General features: G+C 45.6%; 1 protein-coding gene across 2 annotated transcripts in view; it reads left to right on the top strand.

The window, feature by feature from the left end:
* The first annotated feature begins 3,951 nt into the window (after window positions 1-3,951).
* Window positions 3,952-25,344, top strand: part of BLNK (B cell linker) — a 684,101-nt gene continuing 662,708 nt past the window's right edge. For both annotated transcript variants that reach the window (XM_085606171.1, XM_085606173.1), the window contains exon 1: window positions 3,952-4,125. In XM_085606171.1, coding sequence (XP_085462297.1) covers window positions 4,051-4,125 — 75 coding nt within the window. In that variant the 5' untranslated portion in view covers window positions 3,952-4,050. The remainder of the gene's footprint in view (window positions 4,126-25,344) is intronic.

The raw sequence follows: 25,344 nt of genomic DNA, 5'->3' as shown, positions 1-25,344 counted from the left end.
CAATGTAGGACTCTTAAATTCAGTTATAACTACAGCAAGGCCTGCCTCACCCATAGGATAACATTAAGTTAACTTATTACATTTAATAAGTGATAACTTTCAACTGGAAGCAGGTAGGAATCTCAAGTTTGGTGTCTAATAAAGTGTATTTTTATAATCTTCATTAAATATAAAGTCAGATTTTAAGTCACAATTTCGAAAATACCACTTTTGGAATGTTGCCATTTTCTGGTCCCAACCATTTGGTACCTGCAATCTGTATCCTGGGTCACATGACTAGTGTTACACCTGTTGGCTTTAGGGTGGTCTTCCTCCTGGCTTTTTGCATTCCTCCTCCATTTTTCTGACCTCGTTTATGCTGGCATTATGACTCTGAGCATTTTACCAGTGCTAACCAGTGCTAAAGTGCATGCGCTCTCTCCTCTAAACATGATAACATTGGCTCATACTCAAATGGCATATTTAATTTACTTATAAGTCCTTAGTAAAGTGCACTACATGTTCGCAGCTTCACATCTGACCGGAATAGACACATCGCCCTAACTGTGCATCCCATCCCCAACATTGGACCTAGCATCACAAGCCTCATAGATGGGGTCCACGATGTCGACTCACCAGGACCGCGCAGTGCAGACTTGCCGCATCTCAGAACCTACACATCACCTCTGCTGCACATCCCATCTTCGACAAACATACATGCAATGCAGCACAATCAGGATTTTAGGTACTCTGTTCAACAGGCCTAACTGGGTCCCTGTAGCCAGCTTGCGCTTCATCGCCAACGGCCTGAACTTGCAACTTTGTCCTTGTCCAGCAAGATATCTACAATAGCACTTTGTCCTTTTCGGCGCTATTTCTCACTACAAATTCAAAATTCAATAAATCAAGTTCTACTTATTGGATTTTTGTCATCTTGTCACATTTCATTTATTAAACCAAGATCTATTTTTCTAACCTGGTGTGAGATTCTTTTCTTGTTGTGGTGTTTTCACTGATTTACTGTTTCAAGTGTTGCACAAATACTTTACACATTGCCTCTAAGTTAAGCCAGACTGTTCTGTGCTAAGCTACCAGAGGGTGATCACAGGTTAATTTAGGGTTTGCCTTTACCTTACCCTGACTGTGATTGTGGTTGCTGCTTGGCCAGGATTCACACACCAGTCAACCTGTATCCCAATATCTAACAACTAGTTGTAGCTGGCAGTTGGTCTTTGTGTATTGCTCCCAGACAATGAGACAAAGACATATGTGTTGGCAGGCAGAGCCATCTTTGACTTGATGAGGGGGAGGAGCTGTCACCTGCCACGCTTGCACATCACAAAAGCTCTGCCTGAGAACACTCACAAATGGTTTGAGACTACTCTATTGTGATTGCAGACAAGCTGGGGCTAGGGCAAGAAGCCAGGAAATTCCAAACACCTCTGGGAGTGGAAACCTCCATAATCTTCTCCTACTTCAAAATGGACGCCAGGTATAAATAATGAACCCTCAGACTCAACTCTTGAGTACACCTGTGGACCTGTGGAAGACTCAGAAGGATGACTGTGCTGCTCTGTCAGAGGACTGCTACTCTGTTGTCCTGCTGTCCTGTTGTATAAGGTGGAAGGACCGGGCCTACATCTTGATCCCGAGACCACCTGAGTGACTCCAATGGTAGCTGGATGGTCTACTGATCAAAGTCTCAGGGGCAAAAAAGGCGCCAACCATCTTGGACCAAGCACGTGGATTCTACCTGTGGTCCTGTAGGCAAAACTGACGCAGCACAATGCATTTCCTCTGATCTCCACTTTGGAACTGCTGCTGTGCAACGCATCCCGAATGCAGAACTTTGCATCACGGCATCAAGTCCCCTCAGAACCACCACTGTGCGACACATCCTTGACCCTGGCCTTTGCATCCCAAGCTCCTCATCGCCATCCTTGACGATGAGCCAGAACTCTGCATCACAGACCGGCAGCTTCTTCAGAACCATTGGTGTGCAACGCATCTTTAACACAGGACTTCACATCACAAGCCCCTCATTGACAGCATACTTGACGATGTCAAAGGACCTGCCAAGGCAGCCTCACAGCTCCTCAGAACCACTGATGTGTGATGCATCCTTAATGCTGGATCTCACAATGCTCCGCAATCAGGATTTAAGGCCTTTGTTCAGCTGGCCTAATATAGGGGCATATTATCAAGCCAGGCGATAAAATTATCACCGCTTTAGCGGCAGAAAACTGCTGCTAAAGCGGCGATAATGGGCTTGATAATATGCACTATGGAATTCCTATTGAAGCCCATGTTAGATGTGTAGCAGTCTAACATGGGCTTCAATTGGAATTCCATAGAGCATATTATCAAGCCCATTATCGCCGTTTTAGCGGCAGTTTTCTGCCGCTAAAGCGGCGATAATTTTATCGCCTGGCTTGATAATATGCCCCTTGGTCCCTTTATCTGGCCTGCGCTCCATCGCAGTTGGCGTGGACTTGTGACTTTGTACTGGACTGCCCCAACCAGATTACCAGAGTTGGTGCCCTGGGCTTCTAGGCATTATTTTTACTCAAAGATTTGAAAGTGTATATCTCTGATTCTTCTGATTGGATTTTTGTTATTTCGGTGTCAAATAGTTTATTAAATTGTACTCTATTTCTCTAAAATGGTGTGGGATTTTTCTTCTGTTGTGTATTCACTTTATAAATGTTTGCAAATTCTGCATGAATACTTTACACATTGCTTCTAATCTAAGCCTGGCTGCTCTGTGCCAAGCTACCAGAGGGTTAAGCACAGGTTAATTCGTGGTTTGATTGTGATTTCACCATGACAGAAATTGAAGCTGCTGCTTGAGCATGACTTCACCCCCTCAACCAGTAACCCAATTTCCAACACTTAGGGCCCGATTACAAGTTTGGCATTGCAGGAGCGGGACCTCCCCGCCGCCGCACCACCAAACCCGTGTGAGAACCACCCGCCGTAGTATGACTTTTTTATTCATTGGTTGGCCGTTTCTTTGGCGTTTCCACAGTGGTGCCTATAAAATAGGCGCCGCAATGGGAACGTCAAAGTCCATGCCGTGCTGGAACTGGGGGTGCATGCACACAGGGGAGCACGTGTTTTGTCCCCCTGTGTGCATCCACATGGCGTGAGACCCAAGGGGGCCCTGTTTCCTCAAGGCCACTGATTTCATGAAGGAAATACCTCCATGAAATCAGTGGAGGAAAGACCTCCATGAAATCAGTGGCAGTGAGGTAAGTCATAATATGCTTGGCGGGACCGTGGAGGTCCTGCTAAGCATATTAATGCTTCAAGCCCGTTGCGTCACTTCCAGGGAATGGCGGTTCCCTGGCAGAATCGGCAGTCCCAGGTCGGCACGATCGCTACGGTCGTAATGTGGCAGTCACAAGACCACCGACGCCCACCACGAGTCTGGCGGTCGGAGGCCCCCATACTCATAATTAGGCCCTTACAGTCTAATAAGGAATGTTTGTGTATATTGTTTTTAATGTTCCTTAATGGTGGACTAGCAGGGTTGTAACACAGGCCCCTGTAGCCCCTGTGGTGCAAGGAGGTCCCCAAACCCTTCAGCGGCCCCCAAACCCTTCAGAGAAGCTCCAGTCTGCCAATGATAATCTGTGCTATATGTGAGACTCAGCGGCCCCTCACATTCTGCAGGGGAGGCTCATCATTTCAGGTTACCCCACTGCTTGTTAGTTATTCTTTAATGGCATACGATATATAAAATACGTTCAAAACACAGATCGGTGATTTTCATCTTACACGCTCAGCCCTTACCAGCTTAACGTTCACGTGCGGTGGATAGTCACCACAGTGACGACCCACTAGCCGCGTTCGGTGACCTCACAAGCGGAAGATAGGGGCGGTCAGCCGTGTGCGCATTGTGGGTATTTTTCAATGACTTGCATAATCTCCTGTCAGGAGCGGACCTGCGAAGCTGTCAAGTGTGCACTTCCTTTGCAGTGTGTTGCAAGGCACACAGGGCTCATTGACAGGCAACGAGTCAGACGGTCACACAGCGAGCGAGAGGAGCTCTCGCTGAACAGCAGGAGCATGGCCGCGCAGTTCCCCCTCCGCCTGGAGTTCGAGCGCTGGACAGCGGAGCAGGTGGTGGAGTTTTTGAAGCAGGTACGATATCGAGTGCAGTCAAGGACAAGGGAGGTCTTTCTTCTAAGTTAAGTGGATAGAAAACCTTGTAATCGTCTTTTTTGTTTACTATGCCAGTTATTTACTCGGAGAAGTATTTGTAAAATGGATAACCTTCTGTTCTGATATTTCTAATAATTAAATCATAATCTAAGTTAAATAAAACTCCCAACTTTCTCGCTCACCTACAAGAGCAGCATTTTTCAATAACGTCATTCATAGCAGAAATCGGAAAAGCTCCAACCCCACGATAATGGGTATAAGAAAATGATAACACTATGGCGGTCACTTTTCGTCCGGGAATATATTACAGTTTAATTACGATTAAAAATGTTTACAACCACCTACACGTCACCTTTACACGGAGTCTTACTGGCACAAAACTATAAAAGTACAAACTAAGAAAAAGCATGAATGTTTTTTTTTTCTTACTTTCAGTTGTTTAACGGTACAACAACGTCACTATAAATCCACGCTGTGGCGTTAAACGGCCCTAGTCATGAGAGTAAATGACCCTGGTATGTTGTTTCTGCACAATACAACAAGCTCTATCCCCACTGGTAATGGAATGGAAACTGGGCACGAATTGGGCAACAACTAGATTACAAACAGCATGACAACTGTAGTGATCATATGCATGACATCGTGTCCCTAATTAGTGAAAGCATCTCATTTAGTCAAAACCACAAAAACGAGCAATATTTGGAAGTGAATAATATCAGAAACTACATGATACTGAAAGCATGACTGACTATACCCCTTATGTCAGACTAAACCATGAACACAGAGATCCCAAGAACAGTGCTACCCCGCCTGCAAAGCGCCCCAGTGCCTCGTGAGGGGTAGTAAGCACTGCATACTTTCCTCTTAACTAATTTGCAAACAGATCTATACACTATTTTAATTTGACGCAAACACTCAAATCAAATATGGATTAATGCTCAGTAGCAGAATCACAGTTTATAGCTTCCATAGACGTTGTATATCTGTTGCACAATTGTCTGTTCACACATAACTTTCATGAGGTTTAATTAAACACCTAACAGGCTTTTGTTTTGTCTATTTGTTTTCGGAAAAAAAAAAACATGGGCCTTGGCACAGATGGAGATTCTTCCCTGAGCGCTGGGACCTTTGATGGATTTAGCTGCACTGGACCGCCAATCTTCTCCAGGAGGTCCAGGACAGCATCTAGTGAGGGTCACCTGCAGCCCAGTGGCGGACACACTGGCAGGTCAAGAACTGCCACAAGGGGAGCCAGCTCTGTCTCCGCCCATGGAAATTACATGGTTTCCCCACATCTATATGAGGTGGTAGAACTGTGAGTTTGGTGGGTGGTACCAATCAATTTATGGCTGCTTACCTATTCCATCAAACTCTAAGTGACCTCCCTATGTGTTCAAGTTTTTGCACGATTATTTTAGACCTTTATGGTGCCACCTTTGGCTTATGATCTGCAACAGAAATATACCTATGGCTGTGTAGAGTCGATAGAGCTCCTTTGGTGCAGGATGTGGTAATAGTTCATGTTTTGCCTGGGCCAGATGTATCTCTGTTACTGTTGGTTTTGAATTGAAGCTGTGCTCACTGACCATACCAGCTTCAGTAAATTCTAGCCTAATTAGATTTTGACGTGTGTTTTTTAAAGTAGAGATGTTCCATCCTTACCCTTTACACCTTATGGGCTCACTATAGAAAATCAACGGCATTTATTACTTAGTGACAGTGGGGTTCCTGTCCATTGGTGTGTGTAGTAGTACTCCAAGTGTCTGTCTTTCTTTGACTCTGGTGTCACATGGTACTGCTTGTATCCAAAAGGTACTAATGAGATGTATGCTTTTTGGTACTTGTATGTCACTGGTATGCGCTTTCAGCACTAATTGTATTCAGCGTTGTATTGTTTTATAAAACACATATTATGAATTATTGTATGGGACATTTCAGACACTTTACATGGCCAAAAATCTATCTACCAATGGGACGAATTGAACCGTATATTCCATACCCAACCTAGGAAACATATAGTAGCCGGACTGACTTGGTAATCTGCATAGAGATGGAATACCCAGAAGAGTCGGAACACATCCTAAATTTAAAGGGGCTTAGTATGGATGACGTAGAGTATTTAAACCCGGATCTGACCACTTACTCGCTAACTGCTGTGAGCCGTATTATGTACTGCCAGAGGCTGTGAGGAAACAATTGAGATCTGGGTGAGTACTGTGCCCCTCCCCATGCCCATATTGGAGAACGAACAAGACAAGTCAGCATGTGATGTTCCTCTTGAGTACTGTGATCTGCAGGTTCTGAGGTGCATGCATGATCAGCGCTGGCCGGTTATGCTGGACTTTGGCTCTCCTGCAGGGACACGTTTGAGATGTTGACTACGCATAAGACTGTGTTTATGAAGTGTAGGTACATGAGACAGCGAATCAAAGCAGGCAGCCTCCTTCTGCTGCTGTGCCTGCGGTCTGCAGGGACTGTCCCAATGCCCTTCACAGTTACTGGAGTGGACAGCAACATTGGGAAAAGCTGATAATAAGCAAGCAAATTGTGCTTTGATCTGCGCAGGCCCCCTCCCAAAGTTCAGGATATAATAGAATATCGATGTGACAAAAGATGTGGAGGGACAAGATGAGATTGCAGTGGATGGGGTGTTAAGGCCGTTTTACTGGCTATGCAGAAAATCCTGTGCACTAGCAACAGTGAAGCTGATACTTTGACAACACGTATGGACAAAGACAAAGAGCGAATGGACACATGAATGCATGGACTTGGCTGAGAGACATATTTCAGACACTGATGATTCAAGTGCCATGGGAGAAAACTTCTTATAATGGAGAAAGTACTAGTGGTCATCAAAACGAAGAATGAAGACTTGGAGTTGCGTTCATGCCACAATAAATAATGCATTACTGGAATACCAGAGTCCACACATAAAGGCAATACGGTAACATATGTTGAAAATTCATCTCTCATTTGATTGATGGATAGCAGTTGTCAGTTCTCTTTATTGTGGTTATGTGCACGATCCCTGAACCAGTGCCTGGGTCTTCCCTGATGCCCATTATTTTATGTACTCTGTACAACAGGGACTGTGATACAGTGTTGTGCATGGCTATGGCTAAGAAAGAGTTACAATATGAGGTGGTATCCATAATGGTCTTTCCACATTTTGCCCGTAAAGAAAGAAACTACATGAGCTTCACCTAGACTAAGCTACATTATAGTGTGAAAACTAGCATAAACAAAACAGGTGATTCCTAGAATAGAAGGATAGTGAAACTGCAAATCAATCTGATGTTCCTATGGAACCCTCACTCACCAACATAGTTGGTGACATGCTTCATCATGGGGTTCCCCTGGGGGTACATTGTGTACCTCCAGTGTGCTTCGACGCTATGTTAAGGCGGAGCAAAAAAATCAGACTAAAGGAATATGGTGACTCCTAGTGAAAAAGTGAAAAGGTTAAAAAGTCAAGATTCATCCACAGATATATTTAATTGTGATGAAGCCTGAACACTTTAAAAACAGTGAAGGATGTTTAATACTGACTATAAGTGGGTCAGATACATCCTATTTAGATCATATTGGTCGACATGTTTCAGCTTGTTATTTTTGATAATTTAGGGGGACTAAGAGTGTGGCTTAACCCTCTCTCTCTTGTTGTTCTAAGTAAGCTACATTATACCCCACCAGACTGAAAGTAACTTGAAAATAAAAAGTACATATCTTTACTGATCTTCAAGCTGCCATCCAGTTTATTAAAGCAACGTGATGAAAGATGAAGAAACGAGGTCTGAGACTGTGCAATTATACTCAATGTTGCATCTAGATGAACCTTAGTAGGGTGATGTGGCTTCCCAGGTGAGAGAGGATTATCCTCAGATTGGGAAATATAGTTGTTTTCTGGACCCACGTGATGCACATACTTGCTGATGTAGGTTAGTCATGTTGATTGCATTGCTAGCAGCATCATAGACGAGGCCAATGACAGATGATGCCCGGAAGATGGGGGGCAGAAATGCTCTGCCAATGTGATGGTTATTTGCTTCCCATTATTGTTTTTGAGTTCATGGATCCTTGTTTTTTGTGGCCACACAAGTGGGTACAACTGTTCGGCAAAAAAGAATTGAGCACACACCCTGTGGAAAAAAAATGGGGAATTGGTGAGTTGGGGCATAATTTCAGAGATGGTCCTTTCTAGATGTGCTACTGAAACGGTGCTACGACAATATGAGGGGAATGGAATGAGCCCATCCAAAGATGCAATTATGCTTTACATTAGGGACCTGGCTAGCAATGTTGCCCCAGTGTTAAGAGAATTGAGATGGGTGGATTGATATCAGGACTACAAATAAACTGGAGTATCTGAGAGGTGTATCCTGTGACCCCATGCACTTTTAAGCTGACGTTTGACTTTTATTTGGAGTGAAGGGCGGATTCTGTAAGATATCAGGGTAATATGATTCACTGGGGAATTGAATAGAAACTAAGGAAATATTACATTTAATAATATCTACATAACATAGTTGAGATCTTTTTTTCAATCTTTCATTATAATACTTTCTAAATTCATATGGGGGAGGCAAACAACCTCTAATGATTTAGGATCCCATGAACTTGCTGTATTAGAGAGGGTAGGTTTTTCTGTTACTGACCCTGAACAGTATTGTTTGGCAGCAGAGTATGTACCATACTGAAGTACAACCTACAAATGTGATGGTGGAGGCAGATGTGGTATCACCATGTCTAGAATTCATCCCAAGACCCTTGACTCATATAAGCATGGTGAGTTGCAAAAGCCAGGCGTGGTACTGGCTGGTGAACCATATTAGGGTGGTGGTGGTTTACTACCTTGAGCTTCCATTGTTAGATAATCTTTGGTTACAGATCGCAATGGAAGAAAAGATTAAGATGCCGATGAGAGACCTGGGCTTTCATCTAATGAAAGATGTGTACCCCAGGGTATATTCATTTCTCTGTACAGGATTAAGAAACTGGGTAACACTACCCCATTGGATGTGTTTATGTCTTTTAGACTCAAGCACTCACTTGAGGAATATTATCCGTTTGCCTAATGAATAACCAATATTAGTAGCCCTCACACACATTATCTTCGTAGATCGTTTGTCTCTCGCTTATACAGTATGGACTTCGCTATTCTTATGCAGATACTGGTGCCCTGTCAGGATAACAATGGGACGCAGACCTAAAGGAAAGATTCACTGGCAAACAATGACCCTACTGCTGCACCCAAATGAAAGACATAACATTGAACAGTAGGCACCGATTGTTGCATTATAAATACCTTCATAGGTTGCAATATACCAAATGCTTAATTTGAGCCGGTGGTTTCCGATGCTCGGCACCAGTACTTAATTGTCAGCACTGACACTTATCACAGTCTGCCACATGGTGGTGCTGTTTGTCTAATTTAGAGAAGAGCAAAACAACAGCTGTTTATTAAATCAATATAAATTAAAAAATGGCTACCTGCCTCCCAAGTCATTGTTTATACCTTTGGGGGCCTGGAATTATCTGAGTTGTCATACTTGTTGGAATGTGATGATTACAAGTTGTGTTGGTACATTCATTGGATGCGTTGACAGGGGCACAGGCTGGTGCAAGCTGCAGTGGCTTCTTGACGAGCACCCCGGCACTTATTTTTTTATAAATCAAGTACTGAACATACCTCAGCAAAACTGCAGTTTTTTATGGAACTAGAGTGCTCTCTGTGTCACCTCTTAGAGGCAGACTTTATGGATTTGAAATGGACATGCCCTCCAATTGTGGGCTACCTAAATTAAAAATTCAACAAACTACCTATGATGATAGAGATGCCCATCCTACTCTGATAGAGTGCAGATAAATGTCCAACAAGGAGATCATTCACTATTGAATTACAAATATCTTAAATATATTTCATGACTATGTCACTGTTTGGGACATGAATTATATGCAAGTAATTTTAAATTCAATTGTAAATGACCTTGTGTTGGCCATTTACCTATACTCTATTAGATACCCAAGCTCCCAAGGTGTTATTGGCTTGTCCTATTGCCTTTTCGACATCCCCCTCTGATGGCATTGGTTTTTTTTTTGAAGAAGTACAAGTCTCACGGAAGAGTCTCAGCGATAGCCTTGCTATTAGCTGAGGAGTATGGCAACATGTAGGGGTAGGGCCCCGACGTCCACAGCGCAGGAATGGAAGACGGACTTAATATATTTTAATAAAGCAATGAATACGATGCTTCTGTCACAGTACAGAGTTATTTGGCTTCCTCTTAGATGTTTATTTATTTATTTATGTATTTTTTAAATTATTTGCAGTATAATATAGCATGGCCTAGACCCTGGCTATCAGAGTGCTTTATAGTGAAGAAGAGGAAAACGTTGCACAAAAATTGAGTACACATTATCAGGGACATCTTAAGGATTTTGCAGGCCCTGTGCCAAATGTATTTTGGGGGGCCCTATTCGAAACAGCTTTGAAGTTATGATCCAGTTACAGCTCTTTCGTGCCCTCTTTAGCCAGGTCACGAACAGTGCACAGGAACACTGGCCCAAATTCTAAATGTATTTGCATCTAGTACTCGGGGATAATGGCCTGTGTTTACAATATTTAACACAGCAGCAGCTCACTAATATTACTGCAAATAATCTCGGTGACATATGAGTACGTAAGGTTCTGTTTTGATCTAAAAGAAACCTTTTTTATGGAAGTTGCGTGAAACACAAGCACAACATTTCTCTGCAAAATGCGTGTTATAGGCTCTCGCACATCACACACTTTTAAAAATAAAGTAAAGGAAAACGATATTTGAAACAATCTGCTTAAGAATTAGTGAAGGTCATCGGGGTAAGAGTCTGTGCAGAAGCGAGCTGGCTCTATCATGGGGCCCCCTAAAAAGTTGGGGCCCTGAGCCATGGCCCACTTTGTCCATGCCTTAAAACTTCTCTGCACATTCTTAGTTAACAGAAGCGGGGTTACACATTAGGTTACAGGCCAATGAAAGGCATTGATCTATTTACAATAGAACAGTTATATTATACACAGCCATTTTGCGAGGGAGGCTGCATTCGACGCAGCACTGAACACCCAGGAGATGTGGATGAGCTATGCTGTGTGGCATAAATGCATGATTTGTGGGGCTAAGGCTTTATTGGTATGTGAGGAGAGTAAATGTGTTTTTGGTAGAACTATGAAAAATGTTTAACTTCACATTATATACTCCACATACTGGTTGTTAAATATCGCAGTTTGTACATGTATCACTGTATGTACCAACTAGTTGTGTACGACTCTGTACAGTTTGTGGTGTAAAATGCAAAATTATGTTTTAAATAAAAACACAATCTTGAAATGAAACACATCAGAACAACAGAAAAAGAAAATGGGAGCTTCTTGTTTTAACCATATTCCGAGACTCTTCATGAACACCGTACTTTTAACAGTTACCCCCAACAATTTCAACTATTGATAGTGTGGGGGCTAGACCTTCAAAGCTTCCCTAATGAGCATCAATGGTGGAAAGAATAGGGCAGTGCAATACTGTGGGAAAATAGTTGCCTCTCCGGAGAGAAGATGTAAAATTAAACTATGATTTTATAATACAGCAAAGGCAAAAGAGTTCATTGTAAAGGGTACTGGTTGTAGAAGTAACTCTTGTGCGGACGTCAGCTTCTGGCTTCAGGCCACATGTCAAAGTTTGCAGTCTGGATGTAGTGGCCATCTTAGATGGGAAGGTTCCCCACTGAATTTAATGGAAGTCCATCGGACTGTGATGGAAATACCCTCCTATAAAATGGTCAAACATCAACGTCATGACAATTTGTCAATCTTACATGAGGAGAATCTCCTCATGGCCCTTCTTTTTGCCTAATCACTTTGCACCATCAGTGTTAGAAATGGGAACCCCTGGTTGGCGTTGGTAAGGACCAGCGACAAGCAGGGACACCTTCACTTCTAGTCAGGGCGTAGGATTACCTCTAAGAATAACACCTGCTCACCCTTAACCCCTTCGGTGCTCATGACGGAATGGTTCCGTCATGACCCACGGTTGAGCTGTGCTCATGACGGAACCATTCCGTCATGACCACGCCCGCGCAAGATTCCGTCAGCACAGCGGCGGAATCTGCGCAGCATCGAAGGGGTTAAGGTTGCGTGGCGCGAGCAGACAAGGCTAATCCCCAGGCGTTATACAGTTAAGCATTTGAAGGCATACACACAGTAAACATATCAGTAGCACCCCAGAGGGACACCTGTCAAGGTTTATAAAAATACATAGGCTTTATGAAAATATTTTCTTTTGCAGGCTTAAGTACAAGACCGTTAATAACGTTTCGCGAGGCACACAATACTTTTCGGGTTCATAACTTCTCTTCGATAATGCTTAAAGTCAGGTTTTGTGCAGAGCGGGTCTCAGCGGGACGGACCTTCAGATCCACGGTGCGCACTTTCCAGTGCGGGGGGCACAAATACCTGGCAATGACTTGGGACGATGCGGGGCCTTGGACGGACGTCGGCAGCTCACAGGCAGGTCCGGCTCTCAGCAGCGCCGCGATGCGGGGCGTGGGGGTGGGACCTCCGGAGGGGCTGCGGCGGAGTCAGGCTGCGGCAATGTCCGGGACGGGGGATTCCTCCGGGGCAGTGAGGCGGCACTCAGCAACCTGTACAACGTACGGGCTGGCTTCACGGGTGCGGCACTGCCTCGGGGGGTGAAACACAGGGCACAAGGGCGCTTGTCGTCTCTCCAACTGCAATGCGAGGTCGTGGCGGTGCGGCTTAGTCGTGAAGGGGAGAGCGAGTCAGGTGCAGGGCGGCCTCAGCGGGACACGGTGCGAGCGACGGCTTACTCAACGGTGGCACGCAGGGTCGGGCGGCACCAGCACGGACTCGAGGCACTTCAGGGCAAAACAAAAGGTTACAAGGCACACTCAGCAGCGGCGACAGCGGGGCACGAGCACAGGCAGTCGAGCAGCTCTTTTTTGAAGGGGGGGAGAGCCCAATGGTCCTGGGGCTCAGTTCAGGGGGCAAGTTCACAAGCAAGCCCTTGGAGATTGTTCACAAAGCACAAGTTGATTCAAAAGTCTTTCTCAGTCTTTTCCTCTTCTTCTTGCAGCAAGGCACCCACCACAGGCCAGTCTCTCAGGCTTAGAGACAGTAGTCCTCCATGTAGCTTTCCCAGGTCCTCCTCTTCAGGCAGAGTTTCTTCTTGGCGTAAACAGGATCTGATTTCTTAGGAGCAGGGCTCCTTCTTTTATAGCACAATGCTTTTGTTCTTTGTCGCCAGGGGGCCTGGGCCTGGCTCAGTCCAGTTTTGGAGCACTTTGTTGTGGTGACTCTGCTCTTTCCTTTCAGCAGCAGGGCAGAGACATCAGCTGCTCCACAGGGGGCGGAGCCGGCATTGTGGTGGCAGAGTACAGGTCTATTCAGAGTCAAAGGTTTACTCCTCCCACCCATCCTGGTGTAATCTCTCTACCCACCACCTGTCAGCCAGCCTGTCTCCTGGAATTCCCCAGCCCTGCTCCTTTACTGTTACTAGGCAGAACACACACACACAGCAGAGGCGGACTGAAATGGCCAGGTCAGTAAATACTAACTTTCTAAAAGTAGTATTTACAAACACAGGATATTAAAATAAACTTTACTAAAAGAAGTATTTTATTATTCTGAGTTCAGGCATACTAAACTTGACTTTCTACCATGCTCTATGAGTCCACTGGGATTAGAGCGTGTAGTAATTCCAGCAGCCCATTCTGGCCTATGGATAGCAGGTAGCCTTCAATAGTGACAAGCATCTGCAATGCAATAGGTCTCGCATTTACGCGGGTTTGAGCTATTGGCATTGTAAATGATTATGCCTTTTATTTATATTTTGGTTTTTAAAACCTAAATAAAAGGCATTGTCATTTAAAATGCCAATAGCTTAAACTCTCGCAAATGCGAGACCTATTGCATTCCAAATGCTGGACGGCATCACTGAGTTGCCCCCTTCTATCTCCTTTGGCCCCTGAAGAGCTCCCCATTTACTATGAGTTGAATAAACAATCCAGTGGTCACATCTGTGCACAAGAGACCCTCCTGCAGTAAGAGAAACTCATGACAGAAAATAGTGCTCACAGACTAAAGACATACTGTGTAAAAACCAAAGTAAAAGGGCTAGTACTCATGGGATGTTACAAATATAGACAAGGTGATACTAAGGAGGGACTAACAAGTCTAATAATGAATCCGAAGCCAGCATTTATGAAAGACAATGACACAAGCCCATGACAAATATGGGCGGAGAGTGAGCGGGGCTTCAAGTACATACTCCAATACAGCATAGCTCGCAGCGCACGCGCTGCCACGGCTCGACCTAAAGAGGGAAAGGCCTGGAGGAGGTGTGTTGTGTGGTCTTAACATCAAAGATAACAATAATTTTAAAAAATGGGTTTCCTAGATTAAAAGTAAAACGGAGAGTAAAAGAAGCTCCCCGTGCAGCTTGGTGGGAGTAGTGCACAGTGGTGAGTCAGAGGCACTAAGAGGTAGGGGTGCAACTAGACCCGAACTTCGGGGGGTGGGGAAACTAACACTGCCAGCCAGTGCTGGCCCTGGTCGCACACAGTGCAACAGTCTTTTTTGGCGCCCCTCCCGCATTTCCTCCTTCTCCATTAATTCCCTCCCTACCATTCGCCAACAGTGCACCTAATTTCTCTATAGCCTCTTTCTGACAAACATTTCATATGTTTTATAGGGCTATTCTTAGTTTACTCACACTCAGTTCTGTGATCTGCTTGGTACACGTTGTTTGTAGCAGGCACATTAACCCTGTGTGCTGTGTGGGTGATAAGAGTGCACATGTGAGTGCACGGTGAGCGATGCGACAGTGTGAGAGTACAGTAAGAGGAGTGAGTGAGATGACCATATGAATTTGGATGCGGATGTAAGTGCAGAGTGCGACTAATGAATGTATGGTTAGTGATGGGCTTATTTGAGTGAGATTGCAGATTGAGCAGTAAGGGGGACAGGTGAGTGAAGTGTTACATGACTGCAGGGTGAGTAGTGTGCTCATTGACAGCAGGGTGAGGTACAGGGTGAACAGTACAAGTGCATTGTGAGTGCGGGGTGAGCAGGTGAATGGTGTGAGTGCATGGTGATCAGTGTGAGTGCATGGTGATCAGTGTGATCACTGTGAGTGCAGGGTGAAAGTGAAGGTCGAGAATAAGGCGTCAATTATCTGAATGCAGGGTACATTCCCAGACTCTTGAAGTAACTCAGCATGTTATTGACGGCGGCATAGAGTTTCAGATATAAATTAAACTATTTCTATTATGGCATAAAGTAGGGATTAAGGGTGGAGGAAATAAATAATGTGGTGATCCTACAACAAACTTCCAGTCTTATGATTAGGGTTGCCAGCTCATTATTTTGATGTCCCAAATGGTACAAAAATAAACAGTCACCTAAAGCCGTATTTTCAGCAGTTATTTGTGCATACTTGGAACAGCAAATATAAATAAAAAGCACTTTTAATTGTGTTCTAGGACTGCCTGAATGATCCATGACAATTAAAGGGAACAAAGAAAGAAAAGTCACATTACAAATGAATACATACTTTTTTATTTACATCCCTATTTAGTGTCAAGACAAGGTTTTGCAGGCTCTTTAAACAACACATGGCTGGCATTTTTCTTTTGGCAATCCTACTTTATATTCCTTTTCGTGAAATACATTCTGAAACTACGGCAAAGGAATAGGCAGAGTGGGGGCACAGGGGGTACTGGAACCAGAAACAAACGAAGCCTGGGTAACCAGTTTACAAAGGAATGTAAATATGCAAATGGACTTTAAAGATCTGTGAATAACTCAGGGTGCAGGAGATAAGACTCCAGACACTGCCCAGCCGAACGCACAGCAGCTCCAGCTGCATCAGCCCAGGCTGAGACACACAACGGAGGGGGCTGTAGGCTATGGGCGTTGTGTGCCAGCTAAGAGGTCCACTCAGTTTGCATTGGGGCACCCTTCTTGGTGACTGCTGTTAGTACAGGTGTAATCTGGTAGAACTGTGGCCACGTGGCACAGTCATACACCCAACCTAGCTACATCACGTTGAACCCTGGTAGCTGGGTGTGGCTTTTACTGAGCTACATTCAGAGAGGTAGCAATGTGCAAAGGGCACTGAGGTATGACGAGCCATGTCCAGAGAAGTGTGTGCCTCAGACCTGCAAACAGACGGGAAGCAGGGACAGCAATCTGCAGTGTGATCCTGCAAGAGGCACACTTTGTGTTCAGGAAGGTCGACGTGCTGGCACCACACCAAGGGGGCAGAGGGAGCGCGCTGTTCACCCAGGACAATGTCTGCCAAGCCGAGGGGCACAAATGGGACTCTTGTTCATCACCTACCCCCTTCCGAAGGAACAGCTCCAGTGGAAACGAGCAGCAGGCGCACCCTCTTTTGCTAGCACCGGTAAAACAAATATACATTGAGATGAGTTTTCCAGAGCCCGCGGCCATGGCACCACCAACCTTGCCTACAAACAAGACAGCCTTTACTATGCGCACTGAGCAATCACCTTTCAGAGGGCAGGCTTTGCCACACCCTCAACAACCCCCACCCTCCTCTGACCCCCAAGCAATGTCCATACATGACCACATTGGCCTTCCAATGCGCACAGAGCTGCAAGACAGGAATACTGTAAACATGAAAAATAAAATCAGGGTATCCATGTCTTCTCACCTTTCCCGACATGAGGAAGTCCAGCTCCAGGGGGCACGAGGGCATCACAATCATCTTGGAGTCACCCAACAGAAACACGTCCTCCTCCTTCAGGGCTCTGTCCAGGAGTCCAATGGCATCCTCTTCGTCCTCCATGACTGGGTTTTTCTGGCTGGTTTACCTCGCCGACGGCAACGGGAGATCCACATTGCTCGGAAAGAGAATAAGAAGACAAGCGCACTCCAGTCTGAGTATGCCATCTGTAGGGATTGGCACTGGAGCTGGCACCAAGTGCCCCTGGAGAGACTCTTGGATGATTGTTGGCGCGGTGGCACAGAGGATGGCATTTTGGCGCTTCTGAGATTGGAACACGGGTGCCGGACTATTTCTGAGGTCGGCAACTGAAACTGGAACCGGCCTGCTTCTGAGCTGGCATTTGAGACTGGCCTGCGCCATACAATTGAGCACCCACATCAGAGGTGCAAGAATTAAGCGGGCGCTTTGAAGTGATTTTTTGAGAGTGCGTGCCAATACTTTCTGTGCGCTGCATGAAGTGGCACCTTCTACTTCTCACAGGATGCGATGCTGCACCCCTCTGAAACTTTCTGTATAGAATTAAAGGTCTGCACCCGGCTGTGCCCAGCCCACATTATTAGCGGGCTACTCCGGGCTACGTTAAAAAGGTGGGTAAATGAAAAAAGCCCTAAAATCCTGCAGCTGTTTGTCCAAGCTGCACTGCTAGCCTCTACTACTGAAACGCCGAGCGATCAGCAACTATTGAAATTTCATGTGCTATCATTGCACTCCTGGCAGAAACGGGCAGGCTGGTGAAGCAGAGAAAACTCATTGACTGGCACCACTTGCTGATTGCAGCTTCGGCGGAATTTAAACAAGCTTTGGAAACGCGGCCGCGAAAGTGAAAGTGATCGTGATTACGATCGCTACGGAGGAAAGACACATGGCGCTGCGCGCGTGCACGTTCACGTGCACTGTAGCTTTAGGCCACGGCAGCACTTTGACAAGCCCAGATATAAAATGGCTCTTCGAGCCTTTGGCTCGCGAGACCTAAAAAACGAAAATGGCTGTAATTCACTATTAGGACATGCCACACACATCAGGGCATGTCCTACCTTATACCTAAAATGCACCCTGCCCTTGGGCCTACCAGAGGGGTGACTAATATGTAGTTAAGTGAAGGTTTGGGGACTGGCAAGTAGGTGCACTTGCGCAATCAGCGCGACAGTACCAGACCGCGCGCAGGTTCTGCAGTGGCAGACCCTAGACACATTTTACAAGGCCGCTTCTGTGGGTGGCACAACCAGTGCTGCAAGCCCACCAGCAGAATTTGTATTTACAAGCCCTGGCACTCCTGGTGAACTTTACTAGGGGCTGATAGTAAACCAAATAAGCCAAATATGGACACCAATCAATGTATACATTTTACCATAGGGAGAGCATATGCACCTTAGCACTGATCAGCAGTGGTAAGGTGCCCAGAGTCATAAAACAGCCAACAACAGGTCAGGAAAAATACAGGAGGAAGGCAAAAAGTTTAGGGATGACCCTGCAAAAAGGGCCAAGTCCAACAATCAGAATCAACACATTTGGCAGATTCTGTCTCCCCTCACCCACTGAATCTTCAACCATTGCTTCCCAAAAGCTTCTGTGATATCTGCTCACATTACATTTGATTGATGAAGGATGCAGCTCTCACCCAGTGGGGTTTCTTATATTTCTTAGCTCCTTTCTCATCCATTTCTACACCAACTCAATATGTGACTGCCTACACATTTTTTACATTAGTCCAGTATGAATCCCTATCCACTCATTCCTTTAAAACTTTTATTTTGAATACAATATTATTCTTCAGTGAAATGGGCTGAGGCCTCACCCTTCATTTATTCAGCATATCTTAGTAAAATTTCGGTAGAAGACACCTGAGACATCACAGAACTGTATCCCCGGCAACAGGAGACACCATGACTCCCTAAGTGTTCCGGCTGTAGGCCTCTATCCACATGTCAATGTCATGGCATAGCGGATATCTTGGATGAGAAATTTCTCTCAGAAACAAACAGAAATCCCATTGGGTTATGTTGTTGAATAACTTTATTCGATATAAAATTTCATAAAAGTATGTACATTGACAGATCATCCTAAAAATCCTTCATGGTACAGCATATAGCGTTTAAGAAGTGATAAAGGATTGAAATATATACAAATAAAAAGCCATAAAAAACACATCATGTTATAATAAAAACAAATGCTCATAAATCTCCAGTGGCCAAACTCTTATGAGGTCTTAGCAGTTTAGTATGTATCAGCCAGGTACCCCCCAAAAATTTAGCTACCCCGCAGACCACCACCAGGGAAGAGGCATCGGTTAAAAGGAAACGTAGCACCACCCTATAGTTCTCAAAGCCCAAATTTCTACAAATAGGGCTGAGCCACTTCCTCCTTGCCGCCCTATAAACCGGGCATGCAAAGAGGAAGTGGGGAACAGATTTGCTAGGGGCAGAATACCCGGGACAGTTGGCAGATATTGGAGTCTGGCAATTCCAGCCTGCTACCAAAGCGTTAAGCGGGAGGGTCCCAAACCTAAGCTTCATATAGAGCGTTCTGTCTCGTGGACATTGTATGTAATCCAGATATTGCTCGGATTTGGCCACCAATTTATGCTCAAGAAACTGGTTTGTAAGGATACCTCGGTTGGGATTTCTAACTTCCTCTCCCTTCACCCAGTCCCAGTAGGCTTTTTTGATGATTTGCTTTTCAGGTGGGGTCTGGTTCAGCCATGCTTCCCCATAACCAATGTCTGTAACCAACCGCTTTAATTTGCAGATCCATTTGATCTTATTGCCTGTGTTTAGGTTAATAACCTCATTCAAGGAATCAGCGTAACTAGCCAGTTCAGGGGTGCGTCTCAGGCGGACCCAAAAGAGCAGTGAGCGTAATCTTGCTAAGTCCCTGATAGAGCGTTTGCCCAGGTCCATACGAAGTGGTAACAAGGGGGTGGAAGGAGGGAGGGAAACCAGTCCTCTTAGAAAATGATTCTCAGATTTCTCCAGGTCACTGGTGTTCTCGAACCCCCATAGCTCCGCCCCATATAGTGCTGATGGTAGAGCCTTCCCATCGTATACCTCGAGGGCTGCGACTACTGGTCTACTAAAAGAGAGCCGCTGTTTTCTTAGTATAGCGCCCGCCACCCTCTTGTGATTAAGAATCATTTTAGCTAGATGGCCATTCCATTTCATCGTCTTAGTGATCCTGATGCCTAGATAGTCAAAGGAATCTATGATGTCTAATGGCATTCCATTAAGTGAGAAGCCATTCTTAAATCGTTTAGATGGGGATAAAGTCATTAATTTCGTTTTGGAGGTATTAATTACTAAGCCCCGTGCATCACATAACTGGCTGAACCTAACAAGCAGCTTTTGGAGACCACTTGGGCTTTTTGACATCAAAAGGGTGTCATCGGCAAAAAGGAGGGTGGGAGTTTTCTCCCCTGCCAGGGCTGGGGCGTCTGATGGATCCTCTCTCAAATGGTCAACCACCCCGTTTATGTAGAGGGAGAACAGGGTTGGAGCCAGCACACAGCCCTGGCGGACTCCCCTATCTACCGCCACCCTATCTGTCAACTGACCCTGGTTACCCCACCTGATTTTTGCGTAGTTCCCCTCATGGAGGCGCATGACAATATCAAGGATCAGAGGTGGAAAGCCCAGATCGGACAGCACCAACCAGAGTTTGGAACGAGGGACCAGGTCAAACGCGGTCTTGAGATCGATAAAGGCCAGATATAAGCTGCCTTTCCCGATGACAACTACTTTCCAGTAGAGCATAAAAAACCAGAAGACCTCGTCCATCGTGCCCACCCTTTGCCTAAAGCCTGCCTGGAAGTGTGAAAGCACATTAGCTTCATCCATCCAATTCCTGACCCTCATAAGGAGGACCCTACCAACCACCTTCTGTATTACGTCGATTAAACTTATCGTCCTGTAATTGCCAGGATCCTCCCTACTCCCCTTCTTGAATATGGCTACCACTTCGGCGCCTTTCCAGGAGTCTGGGACAGGATGGCCTCTAGCAATTAAATTCAATATGAGCAGAATAAGATCAGCCCATAATTTTGGTTTGTGAAGAAGAAGATCCCCGGGAATGCCATCAGGGCCTGCCGCCTTCCCAAATGTTAGCCCTGTAATAGCAGAAGAGACCTCATTAAGCTTAAAGAGATCGAGTGCACTAACGGATTCGGGGAACACATCTAAAGAAGGGGCCTCGAAGAGTAGGGGGGCTTATCGCCATTAGATTGTAAATGACTGTTAGCCTCACTGTACAAGCCGGTGAAGTGTGTATGCCACTGTTGTGCCGAGATGTGATTGGGGATCGGATCATCATCCATACGGCTGCCTTTATCAATGAGTCCCCAAAACAACGTGGCATCTTTCATGAGGGAGGCTGATTTAAGATCCTGCCAGTGCGCTTCTTCCCATATACGCTTAGCTAGCTCAATAGTCCTAGCGTACTCTTTCCTAGCAATTCTAACAAGAGAAATATTATTACTTTGGAGGGCTACAGTTAACATACGTCTCTTCTCCCTGCATGCCCTCGAATACCACAAATTAGAGGGCCTAGAGGATATTTTGAGCAAGCGGGGCTCCGGTAAGGTAAAGAGCAAACCCATTTTTTCAATAAAATCTAGATAGTAGTTTGTGAGGAGAGAATTCTGCACACCCATAGGAGGCTCTCGAAGTAGATCGAGCTCCAAAGACAACTGCTCTACCAGGACTCTTATTTTACACAATATATCGTCATCATGTGAGACCCTAAGCCACTTTAGGCGTCGATTACAGTAAGAAGGCACTACCTCTTTTGTAGACAATTTAGTTACATTGGCAGGTTTGGAAGCAGACCATATATTACTTATAAGCATGCAAAGCGGATTGTAGTCGCTATCCTGGGTTGGTAAATTTTCCATATCCGCTAAAACATGCCAGAGCCGTATGTCCAACAGAATATAGTCTATCCTTGACGGGCAGCTGGGTCTATTATATGTATTGGCCCCGCACAAGTCAGAGCGTGTTCTGCCATTTACGGCACTAAGGTTATGCTCCAATGTAAGAGCACTCAGTTGTATAGCCCTTTGGGTCCACTTCTTGATTGGGGTTATACTAAGGGGGGGGGGGGTTGTGAATTTAGTGTCCTGATCACCAGTACCCAGAACATCCACAGTACAAAGAGGTTCGTAAGTACAGTTAAAGTCCCCAGCCACAATGGCAACTGAGTTGGGGTTAATGTTGGACAGCTCTCTCTCTAAAATTGCTATGGTTGAAGAGAATTGTGCCCCGGGAGACCCTCTAGCATAGACGTTGAATATTTCCAAATTAAAACCTTTTTTAGGGCCTTTCACCGTCAAATGTAGAATGTCATTTGAGGGGGTAATGTGGATGGATGTTGACCAGTTTAGAGAGATATTTAGCCAGATATGAAGCCCCCCTGCTGGTCGGCCTTTCCCTGATCTTAAAGCTGGGATAAAATAGGTGGCAAACCCGGGCTTGTGGAGGGGTACCAGACTCCAAGTTTCTTGAAACAAGCAAATATCTTGGCCATCTTTAAATGTGTTCCAATCTGGGAGCAACAGTTTTTTTTGTAGCCCAGCAATATTCCAAGAGAGAAAACGTAATGACCCTTGGGTGTTGACCATAGTTCCAGTACCTCCCACACCTATATGACTATTGTAGTCAACCATTAAGCTCCCCCGCTCCACTTGCTCTTCCTCCCTGGGATTCGGACAGAAGGCTATGTCGTCTTTTCTCCCCCTCCTTTTTTTGGTACCGGGGGCTAATAATAAAGTTTTATCCAGTCAATCTACTGTACTTAGACCGGACTCTATTCCTTCCCCTTCTAGTGACCATAGTGGAAAATTGCGAAATTGAATAGCCGAGGTTCCTGGCGGGGAAGTCCGAAATTCAAGTGCCACCAGATTTTCGGCAATTTCCGCATTAAATACCTTAATTTCAATGCAGTCTGTCCACGAGCCAACTTTTTTAATCCTCGTTACTTTTGCCACATCCTCCCTTTTTACCGACCTACATCCCCTCACGTATCTTATCCAATGGATTACTTTATTATGGAGCGATTCTTGGCTTTCATAACTGTGGGGACTCGTAAGCTTTGGGACCTTAGTCATGTAAATTGTAGAAATGGGGCCCCTTGTGAGTATGTTGCCCCTATTGGGCCCCAAATATGGCCGAACGGACTGCTCTTCCCTGATCCTAGCAGTACTAACTAGTTTGGCTCCTAAAAGGGGCCGGTCTGGTACACTGCCTCTACTACCCTTACCAAGACCCAAATCAAGATGTGAGTTAGATTGTCTATGGGGGATAGGAGAGACAGTGGGAAACCGGGCTTGGGACACTTGGCCTTTCGCTAGTCCACGCCCTGCCTCTTCAGAGCTCTTTTCCACCGATTCCCGACTTCTGCTGAAACTAGTCGGTATAGGGGGGGGGGGCTGGGACAGAATGCCTATTCCCAAGCAAATCCACCTTCTCCCTCAACAAGGCCAATTCCCTTTCAAGAAGTTCCACTCTGTCGGAGGGCGTCATTCTGAGGGCCACATTGACTGCATATCAGTGGACTAGCAAGGGGCTTGGCCGTCCCTGCTTTACTTGGGGTGGAAGTTAAACCATTCTCTACACAGGTATCTAAAACAGCATACCTATTTGAACAAGGTAGTTGGACAGACATATATTCACTAGTAGCTTTTGTAGAGACACTTGGATCTACATTTTTTTGTGGGGATGGAGGCCCGAGAATACCCTCCACTAGTCTATCTGTCTCATGAGTGGAAGATTTTTTAGGTGGTTTCTTATTAAACATTGCTGGAAAAACTCTGTCGTGTGGATGAACTGATACTGACACATCCACAAGCCGGTTCCCATCAGCAACTGAAGTAGTGTCAATACTGGTACCCAAGATGTCCTCGCAATAATTCACAATGCCCTCGATCCTTGTTAGAACACAGTTGCTGGCGGCATGGGAAACTTTTTTAGCTTTTCTCCCTCTTATGCTTAGAAGTGGGCCCCCTCCCTCAGTTAGCTTCCTCTTTCCCATTATAGTTGGTCCACTGTGCCACGGGGTATGTACAAAGTCAGGAGGAATAATTTAGCTGTGTGCCTAAACCTGAATAAAACGACAGTACTTCCAGACGTATGCTCATGAATCAGGTTACAGAGGGATTGCCCAGCCCGGCCTCCTTCGGCCTCTGACGGGCAAGGACGGGCCCGCCCTTGGCCCGGGCTCTGCACGGGCGCGGCCCGCACGCGTCCCACGCCGCAATGAACTTGGGTGCTTTTGAGCACGCGATCGGCAGTTCCGTCATCCCTCATGGGCGCGTGGCAGCCTGGGAGGTGTAGTCCTGCTATAATTGCTGGTGCTGCTGGCAGAGTGAGTGCCCCCGCGCCACGATGGACTTGGGCACTTTTAAATGCGCGATCGGCAGTTCCCTCCTCCCTCCTGGGTGCGTGGCAGCCTGGGAGGTGTAGTCCTCCGGTAATTGCTGGTGCTGCTGGCAGAGTGAGTGCGTCCCATTGGGTTATGAGAAGAATGCCCTCATGTAAGATTAACAAATGGCAATGTCACAACATAGCGGCCATCTTAGATGGGAGTGCTCTTGTCCACTGAGGGTTGCTGGCTAAAGAAAGACACCAAACAGCAAAGCAAAGCACCTCTTTGTTCTAGCAGTGTGTGGGAGCTACTGGAAGGTGGGTTTGCAATGTCACAACATAGCTGCCATCTTAGATGGGAGTGCTCTTGTCCACTGAGGTTTGCTGACTAAAGAAAGACACCAAACAGCAAAGCACCTCTTTATGCTAGCAGTGTGTGGGAGCTACTGGGAGGTGGGATTGCATGCTGACTGTGTTGCTGCTTTTTCGAGGGGGAGGGGGAGTGGCAGACTTGACAGTGTTTTCTGGAGGCAAACTAGTTGTTGCTAATCTCTATTCCAAAAGCAAGGATAGATCAGTGAAATACTCCCATGGGTTGACTAAAAATGTGAAAGAAAGGTCAAATAAGAATTAGTTGAAAGGGCTGACCCAAACCTCCTCTCTGTTTATGTTTTTGCTAAAATGCCTTTGGTGTGCAGAAACCCTTAAAAGTTCCAAGCTCTATGGATGCAGTTTAGAGTCTTGTAGCTTCAACATGCTACAGTCAGGATCTGAATTGGTTTCTTGCTGATAGCAGAGAAGGAGTCATTGCTTCATAACATTCTATTTTAGCTACATTTGGTGCTGGCTTGCACAACGGTGTGGTCATTAGAGATGCCATATTCTGAAACACCCATCACAGCTAACATTTCTGCATATATACTGACAGAGCGGGGATGTTTATATCTTAATCTTTGGGTATAATCATTAAAATAACCCCCATCACTGGCTGCATGGACCTTTGCCTGTCGACAAAGAGAGTTTAAAAGAAGAAATCATTCACATCAACCTTTCAG

The sequence above is a fragment of the Triturus cristatus genome, chromosome 1_2 (assembly GCF_964204655.1).
Source record: "Triturus cristatus chromosome 1_2, aTriCri1.1, whole genome shotgun sequence".
In the NCBI taxonomy this organism is placed as follows: Eukaryota; Metazoa; Chordata; class Amphibia; order Caudata; family Salamandridae; genus Triturus; species Triturus cristatus.
This window is presented reverse-complemented; position numbering and strand designations above follow the sequence as displayed.